The 9,330-nt window shown below is 36.8% G+C and overlaps 1 protein-coding gene across 1 annotated transcript in view; it reads left to right on the forward strand.

Moving 5' to 3' along the window:
• Window positions 1-9,330, forward strand: part of btk (Bruton tyrosine kinase) — a 16,815-nt gene that overhangs the window by 5,590 nt on the left and 1,895 nt on the right. Inside the window, exons 5-15 of the mRNA XM_015388476.1 lie at window positions 2,298-2,379; window positions 2,558-2,689; window positions 2,783-2,844; window positions 2,929-3,116; window positions 3,391-3,453; window positions 3,565-3,619; window positions 3,729-3,808; window positions 4,105-4,232; window positions 5,462-5,533; window positions 8,597-8,768; window positions 8,875-9,094. Of these exons, the coding sequence (XP_015243962.1) occupies window positions 2,298-2,379; window positions 2,558-2,689; window positions 2,783-2,844; window positions 2,929-3,116; window positions 3,391-3,453; window positions 3,565-3,619; window positions 3,729-3,808; window positions 4,105-4,232; window positions 5,462-5,533; window positions 8,597-8,768; window positions 8,875-9,094 (1,254 nt within the window). The remainder of the gene's footprint in view (window positions 1-2,297; window positions 2,380-2,557; window positions 2,690-2,782; window positions 2,845-2,928; window positions 3,117-3,390; window positions 3,454-3,564; window positions 3,620-3,728; window positions 3,809-4,104; window positions 4,233-5,461; window positions 5,534-8,596; window positions 8,769-8,874; window positions 9,095-9,330) is intronic.

The raw sequence follows: 9,330 nt of genomic DNA on the forward strand, positions 1-9,330 counted from the left end.
AAGTATGAATTAACACACGCGGAATGATACACTTAACAAGAACTGAAAATATGTCTTATATTTTAGGTTCTTCAAAGTAAGCACCTTTGGCTTTGATTACTCCTCCGCACACTCTTAGCATTCTCTTGATGAGCTTCAAGAGGTCTTGTCTTGAAGGAGTTCCCAGAGATGCTTAGTATTTGTTGGCCCTTTTGCCTTCACTCTGTGGTCCAGCTCACCCCAAACCATCTTGATTGGGTTCTGGTCCGGTGATTGTGGAGGCCAGGTCATCTGGCGCAGCACCCTATCACTCCCCTTCTTGGTCAAATAGCCTTTACACAGCTTGGAGGTGTGTTTGGGGTCATTTTCCTGTTGAAAAATGAATGATCGTCCAACTAAATGCAAACCAGATGAAATAGCATGCCGCTGCAAGATGCTGTGGTAGCCATGCTGGTTCATTATGCCTTCAATATTGAATAAATCCCCAAACGTGTCACCAGCAAAGCACCCCCACACCATCACACCTCCTCCCTCATGCTTCACTGTGGGAACCAGACATGTAGAGACATTTTCTACGTCACTGACGACACAATGTTTGGAACCAAAGATCTCAAATTTGGACTCATCAGACCAAAGCACAGATTTCCACTGGTCTAATGTCCATTCTTTGTGTTCTTTAGCCCAAGCAAGTCTCTTCTGCTTGTTGCCTGTCCTTAGAAGTGGGTTCCTAGCAGCTATTTTACCATAAAGGCCTGATTCACACAGTCTCCTCTTAACAGTTGTTCTAGAGATGTGTCTGCTGCTAGAACTCTGTGTAGCATTGACCTGGTCTCTAATCTGAGCTGCTGTTAACCTGCGATTTCTGAGGCTGGTGAGTCGGATTAACTTATCCTCTGCAGCAGAGGTGACTCTTGGTCTTCCTTTCATGGGGCGGTCCTCATGTCGGCCAGTTTCTTTGTGGCGCTTAATGGTTTTTGCAACTGCACTTCGGGACACTTTCAAATTTTTGCCATTTTTCACACTGACTGACCTTCATTTCTTAAAGTAATGATGGCCATTCATTTTTCTTTTACTTAGCTGCATTTTTTTTGCCATAATACAAATTCTAACAGTCCATTCAGTAGGACTATTAGCTGTGTATCCACCTGACTTCTGCACAACACAACTGATGGTCCCAACCCCGTATTATTAAGGCAAGAAATGCCACTTGTTAAACCTGACAGGGGACACCTGTGAAGTGAAAGCCATTACTGGTGACTACCTCTTGAAGCTCATTAAGAGAGTGCCAAGAGAGTGTGAAGCAGTAATCAAAGCTAAAGATGGCTACTTTGAAGAAACTAGAATATAAGACATATTTTCAGTTGTTTCACACTTTTCTGTTAAGTATATAACTAAATGTGTGCAAATTCATAGTTTTGATGCCTTCACTGTTAATTTACAATTTTCATAGTCATGAAAATAAAGAAAACCTTTAATTATAAAGAAAACTCTCCTACTTTTCACCTTCTGTTAAAGTTGGTTGAACATGAGCCAAGTAGCTCATATATTTCTACCTTTGTACATCTTTTTTGGATGTTGTCAGGTGTTGCAATTTTCATGCGTATGGTAATGCAGTAGCCGCCCATTTTATATTTGAACTTTATGTACTGTTCACTGTACATTCTGCGGTGAACAGAAATGATTATATACAGAAGCTGCCTTACAATGGAGATCAGCACATTTGCTGTAATGATGATACCAGTGGAAAATACTCTTATATCTCTTATTTTTAACATCATTTATGATCATTGTGGAACTATTCTTGATATATTTGTGTGCTTTAAGGCCGAAGCTGCAGCTGCATTAACAGGTTAAGTCAAAGAAAAATTACCTAAACTATTTTAAGTGGTTGTGAAAACAGTTGCTCTCATTTGTGGGTTATGAAATAATTCAAATTAATCATATTTTTGGAAAGCTGAATCTAAATGATAAAACACACTTCAACATGATTACTGTTCATTAACATAGAACCTCCTTTACAACATGAAGAAGGGAAGAAAGATTTCAAGAAGCAACAAATCCGGAACTACTGAGGAAAAGAATTATGAGAACATGAAATGTTTTAGTTTGGGAAGGGGAATTATAAAACTACTTTTTTATACTTGGATCTTATAGATATTGAGATACTTAAGATACAAACTGAACCAAGCATATATGTTCTGGTTCACCTTTAAAAATTCTCAACTTCCTCAGGCCGCCATTTAAGTCAACCCTAAGTTCAGTTCGTAGAAGCTGTGTTTGAGAACTGTGGTCTAAATAAATTCTGGGTTTTGCCACAGATCATTTACGATGAAGGACCTTTGTACATATTCGCAAAAACAGAAGACATTCGGAGGCTGTGGATAAAAAAACTAAAAGAATGTGAGTAAAACGGGTCTATATATGTGTCTTGTGTTAATCTGATAGCCTTTGGTTTCCATATCTCAACATTTATCAGATAGTGTGACAGCGGAGTTGGATGCCTACGCAAATGCTGATTTTATGTAAATGTCCTACGCATGAATCCATGTACGCTAATGTGACTGTTTGTTGTGCATAGTGGTCCGCTTTAACAAAGATCTGATGCAGAAGTACCATCCCTGTTTCTGGGTGGATGGCCTGTGGCTTTGCTGTAAGCAGGAAGTCAAACAAGCTATGGGTTGCAAAGTTCTAGAAGATTCCACAAAAAATGGTGAGAATAAGACTTTTGACGGGGCTGAATTCAAATAAAAAAGGGAACTTTTAAAGTTTAAAATAAATCATGTTTTAATTGAATAAACAACAGGTTTTAAATCATCATCGGGTCGACGGCAATCCAGGAAACCACTTCCACCAACCCCAGTAGAGGTACACCCAGTTTGTTTAGATTGACACTCACTGGATACAGGTCTGTTTGTTCTGAATCTATACAACAATCTCACATTACTTTAGGAGAAGACTTCGCGCTCATTGCCCCCGGAACCCGTTGAAACCCAGACGCATTCTGGAAGCATGACTGTTGTAGCTGAATACGATTACACACCAATGAATGCCCAGGACCTGGAGCTGAGGAAGGATGAGGAGTACACCATCCTGGAGAGGTCTGACCCGAACTGGTGGAAAGCAACAGACAAATACGGGTGAGATGGCTAACACAGCAAAGCAAAACAGGGATTTGCAATCATGCATTTAAACAGAAAATACATGCATTTTTATTTAAAACCCTTTGAAGCTACTTTGTTCTTCTTTTGGCTATAAAAATAAGAAAAAGTAGGAACCCTTACAAAATGACCTGTGAAAAAAAAGGAACAAACTTAAATACTTTTAAAAAAGTGCATTAGGCTCCCAAAAACTTTTTTTTGTTGTTGATGATTTTGCACTTTTTGTCGATGTTCTTCAATCTTCTTTCTGCAGAAAAGAAGGCTACATACCAAGTAATTATGTTGTGGAAGCAGAAAGGGGACTTGAAAGATTTGAGTGAGTAGAAAGCTCAATTTTCGTCCACTAACTGGTGTTTGGGGTTGAACTATTTGATGCATCACATAAGCTGCTATTAAAGAAAAGTGATAAAGACTTTTGTTTTCACAGTTGGTACTCCAAAAACACGAATCGTAGTCAAGCAGAGCAGCTTTTGAAATCTGAGGTAAGCATAAGAAGAACCAATGTCTAAAATGGTCTATTAATCCATTCACCCATGTGTTTATGATAAAAAGTTTAAGAGTTATGGAATGTGAGCTGTAACCTATTTTCAGAACAAAGATGGAGGTTTCCTGGTACGAGACTCAAGCAAAGCTGGGAAATACACTGTGTCTCTGCTCACCAAAGGTGGCATGTAAGTAACCTCACACGGGGTTAAAACACTGCTACCATTTATATAGTTCATCCCCTGGCTCCACTCATGCATGAACCTCTGAAAAGAAGAACTGTGTGCTGAAAGCGGAAACTGCAGGCCACAGAGGGAGGGAGATGTAAATTAATCATGCAAAACTTGGACTGATCTGTCTACAGAACTATGTTTTTGTTAATCTACGTTTGGAGCCATCTCTGGATAAGAGTGGGGTGATAATCGCTGCACAGCCTTATATGATCCCTGACTGGCTTCCTGTGACATTCTTTTTTTCTCCACAGGGAAACAGGTGGAAGCTGCAGACATTACAATATCTGCACGACCCCACAGGGACAGTTTTATCTGGCAGAAAAGCATCATTTCAACACTATTCCAGAACTCATCAACTATCACCAACACAACGCAGCAGGTCAGCATCTGGACATGGTGATAGCAAAATAAGGAGTCTTTTTACAAGCAGAAACTATGCTTACTCACATTTATTTCAAATTAAACTACAAATACACTAGAAAAGGAAACAAATGGCCAATACTGATTTATTCATTTATTTTTTGGTCGACTGTTACCAACCAAGGATTCCATGTTAAAAGCTAATCAAAACATTTCTGATTAAGGTAGCAGCTTTGATTCTAATTTAAAGGAGTTACACATTCCAAACTATTTCTCTTACTTTTATCAGTTTTTTTTATTCAACTGCATAAAAATACATGGTTGATGTCTCTGTAAATACAAATGGAGGAAATTCCTTGTTTTGATGGTTTTAAAGAATGAAACGAAAATCATATTTATCAGCACTTCACCCATCGGACACCAACTATTGAGTCAGTAAAAAGAAAATATGGTAATTGCTTTTCTCAGAAGTTTAATGCTATTCTAAATAAAGTTGTTAATCTTGTTAAATTAAAACATTTTCTTTATTTTATTTTTTGAATTAATAACATTGTTTTTTTTTTTTTTTTGCATTTTCAATATAGATAATAAGCCTAAAGTTTTACTACAATTTTTGTTCTTAATTTCACTTTGTGTAGTGGCCTAATGGGGTAGTGGTGTGAAATTTAAACAAGATGTATTTTTACTTTAAATTAATTCATAATGTTATATAATTTTAAAAAAGGACAGGTGACTTGATTGTTCCTGTTTACAAATAATAAAATGGTTGCCAGCATTACTGTGAAATGTGAGTCAAAGAGGCTCTGATGTAATCCTGACTCCTTTTCCTCCACAAAACATTATCAAGTATTTTATTTTAGTTATTTAAAATAGAGAAAATATTCACACTAGAACGGGATGACCGAAACAGGAAACTACCATGACCATAAATCATGTGTTCCCCAATCATACACAGACAATTGTTTATCTAGAGATATAACTCTGTTCCAGAAACACTCTATAGATGCTGCTGTAGGTTTACTGCCTTAAAAAGATTCACTTTAAATCAGTTTAGCCTATTTCTGTGGTGTCATTTCCCAAAAGTTGTTTTGGGCTACTTTAAATTAACAAGCAAATTCAGGTTTACTAAGAAAAAGGAAAAAACTTTTATTTAACAAATGCCAATTTGATTAGAGCTAAATTGTAGAATCAAATGATCAGCTAAAAAGAGAACCTATATCTTATCTGATTTTTTTCTCCTATTACCAGGTATGGTCAGCAGGCTGAAGCACATTGTATCTAATCGAGCACGTCCTCCTTCAACTGCAGGACTGGGTTATGGTAAGATGTTTTTGTTTTCATCAGAGGTAGCCTAATTCACTTAATTAATTTATGAAAATGTAAGTAAAGATGAGAGCAACTTAAAAAAAAAAAAAAACTGAGGCCAAAGAAAAGCTATTCAACACCTAATAGATGTTTTTCACCCAAACACTTTTATTGTTTGGATTAAATATTCTTACGTTATTTCCCAACTTGTTTTTTCCATGATTATCATAGGAATGTAATAAGTTCTTTTTACCATAACTAAAAACTGTGACTCTCTTTTCGTTTCAAACTAAGAGAGGATTGATCAACTCACTTTGGCTCTATAGAGCAAAAATCCCTTTTTTTTTCTTTAGCAACAAGTCCTTGTTTGAGTTGGGTTCTCAAACTTTAATTATACTAAAAACAGAATTGAAGCATGTCTATACTTGGAATATGATCAGTGTATGGCACTGCCAGGTGGATTATTTAGACTTATTTTTTAACTAAATGATGATATCAAATAATACAACGTTGCAAATATTCTAGTACTGAACACGTTATGAATATTAAGCAGTTAAAGTAAGAACAATATTCTACAATAACATATTTTGGGACATTGTCTATGGGTATGCTAATGTTTGGGGTGATTTTGGTAATCTCTGTTCTATATTATCGATATTTGCTTACGGTAACCTATTCTGAACTTAAAAAGCAAGTAACCCGAATAATGGTCATTGCATTCATGATGAATTCACAATTAGTCAGAAATGTAAAGAACAGGTTTGCTACCCAATACGGCCGTGTATTTTAAAATGTTTAAAAGCTGCTGAAGGGAAAAGGGTTTTAGGGGATCTGAATTTATGCAGCACAGGTATAAACTGTTGGTTTATGATTAATTAAACTCACTGGCAGAATTTTTCATGTAATCTATCTACTTTCTAACATGTTCTGTTGGATTTTAAGCTGACAGAATTAGCAACAGTTTCCAAGCATTTCCACAGATTCCAGGTTGCAGCATTTTAATGAGGCTCTTTTGGTTTGGCTTTATTGATTCCTATAGTTGAGGTTGTAACCTCACTTGGGTTCTTTGATTAATCAGTATTGTGTTTTTGCAACCCACTTAGATAGATTTATAATAAAGTGCTTAAAGATATAAAAGCATCACTTTAAAAGAATGGACATGATGCTGTTTGTAATATTATTACATGTGTGGTTAAATGATTTTGAACAAAAGTTGGTAAAGTCACTAAATATTTTGGGTCATGAGTCGATTGGCACCATTTTGTGGGTAATTTATAGAGCTGGATCTTCAGATTCAGCTCAGATCTGTTCTTGTCGCTTAAAATAATCTACTACAATAATGTAAATTAGAAAGCATCACAAAATATAAACATAACAATATGACACCAACAACACCAGAGACAAATATTATGCCCATACCTCCTATATTTGAATCACCTAAAATAGTTTTTATTTTAACAAAACAACAATCAGATCTTTACATTAAACATAAACCATTAACTGTATCAGTAGCCTCGCTCAGCCACCGCTCACCACACCCATTGCGAAATAACCAACATGCCTAACATGTCTGCAGCTGTAAGGCCCGACACAGCATTTGTCTAATAGAACATGTGGCTTTGAAACTTATTGCTGATGTAACTATTACATAATATGCAAACTGTTCATGATTAAACATTTGTTGCTATGCTTGAATTGAAAACTACTGAACACATTCATTCCAGCTTTAGTTGCCAGAATAACACAACTATCTATTTTATCTAGCAGCTTGCTTCCCTCCACTGCGAAAGCAAGATTTTCAGCTAAAAAAGTGAAAATTATGTTTCAGCTTATGTATTAATTTCTGTCCTCTTTAACAGTAACAAAAATATTGTATTCATCCCCATTAATGACTGAAATTCAAATTTTTTGTGTCCGTTTGTCTCAGTTAGCTATTCAGTTTCCCCATCTTTATTTACCGACTAATGTGATTCATGAAACCAGGTTTCTGTGAGTCTAATCTTAAAGAGTTAGTTTGTCACCAGTTGTAAATATAAAACATGTCTAACAGGAGCCATGGCTTAATGACACAACAATAGGCCCATAAGCAACATTATCTGGGTGGGCCCCAAATGAAGTACAACAGCTCTCCTTCTTTGCTTTTTCTTTTCTGGAATCCGCTTAAGTACCTCTTTTTTGGTATCCATCGTCGCTAACAGATTGATTGTAACAGTTATGGTTTTAATCTACGCTCTGGATTACCAATAATTCCAAGTCGTATTGTAAAAAATAAAATACTCAAATACATTGTTCTTTTAAGATCTTTATTGCGGTTTGAAACATATTATATGAGTGTATTTTTTACCAACTGTCTAATGAACTATTCACAGTTAATAACATAGTAATAAAAAAGGACCACTGTCTGCTTTGCTATTGGTGTCATGTTTAAATGGCTCACCATCTTGTTTTAATCTGGCATGTGTTGGGGTATAAATAAGGTCTGTACAGTCAATCAAATATCAGGTGGGTTTAAGAGGAATTTTTCGCACCATTACATCTGCAAAGAAACGTCCTCGTCCACAATTGTGTAGAGGGCCAACCAGGTGTCAGTGACGGGGCCCCAAGGAGGTCGGGGGGCCCTAAGCAACTGCAGTCTCTGCTTACCGACAGTGACGCCATTGAAAAAGGAGAGTCACCCTTATTTTATAGTAGGCCTAATAAGTTCTTGCTATTGTCTTTATATTAATGAACTAGCTTTTTAACCCCTAATGAATTTTTGTCAAGCTTACTCACAATTTTCACATGTTCATAACAGAGGCTAAAAGTAGAATAGAATAGAATAGAATTCAACTTTATTGTCATTGCTTTGTCACAAGTACAAAGCAATGAAAATAACTCTCTGCATTTAACCCATCCCCTTGCTTAGAAGTGGGCTGCCATTGTGCGGCGCCGTGTGGGGTTAAGGGTCTTGCTCAGGGACCCAGAGTGGCAGTCTGTGGGAGTGAGGCTCAAATTCAGAAAAATAAAGCAAACAAATGTTGTTTTTTTTTAAGTTTTGCTGCCAAGTTAAAAGCATGTGTTTTTGTTGTTTTTTTTCAGGTGTTTGGGAAATTGACCCGCGGGATCTCACTTTCATCAAAGAGCTGGGTAACGGCCAATTTGGAGTGGTGAAGTATGGAAAGTGGCAGGGCCAGCATGATGTGGCCATAAAGATGATTAAAGAGGGCTCCATGTCTGAGGATGATTTCATTGAAGAAGCCAAAATCATGATGTAAGTCCTGAATGTTACAGACCTTTTGTGTCAAATGAGAAAGATTATACGCCGCAAACACTACAGGAAAAACCTGTTAACCTCCTTCTTATTTGGTTCAAACAAGGAAGCTTCGCCATGAGAATCTGGTGCAGCTGTACGGCGTCTGTACCAAACAAAGACCTATTTATATCGTAACTGAGTTTCTTGCAAATGGATGTCTCCTAACCTACCTAAAGGAGGGGCTGAAACAACACCCGACAACGGTCCAGCTTCTTGAGATGTGCAAAGACGTATCCGAGGGCATGGCCTACCTTGAACAGCAGCAGTATATACACAGAGACCTGGTAAGAGGCAACGACCAACTGTTGAACATTTTAAACAAAATCACATTAGATTCAGGATAGGATAAAAGAAAAAAAAAAAAAAAAAAAAAAGATTCAGGGCAGGATTACGAATGATTAGGAATTACGTGACTGGTACAGTAATTCATTGATTATCCTTTATCCTGATTGTGTTGTTTGTTTTACCTTTAGGCTGCCAGGAACTGTTTAGTAGATTCTAACGGCACGGTCAAGGTGAC

This window comes from Cyprinodon variegatus, unplaced genomic scaffold (genome assembly GCF_000732505.1).
Source record: "Cyprinodon variegatus isolate N-32 unplaced genomic scaffold, C_variegatus-1.0 Scaffold19, whole genome shotgun sequence".
NCBI classification, from domain to species: Eukaryota; Metazoa; Chordata; class Actinopteri; order Cyprinodontiformes; family Cyprinodontidae; genus Cyprinodon; species Cyprinodon variegatus.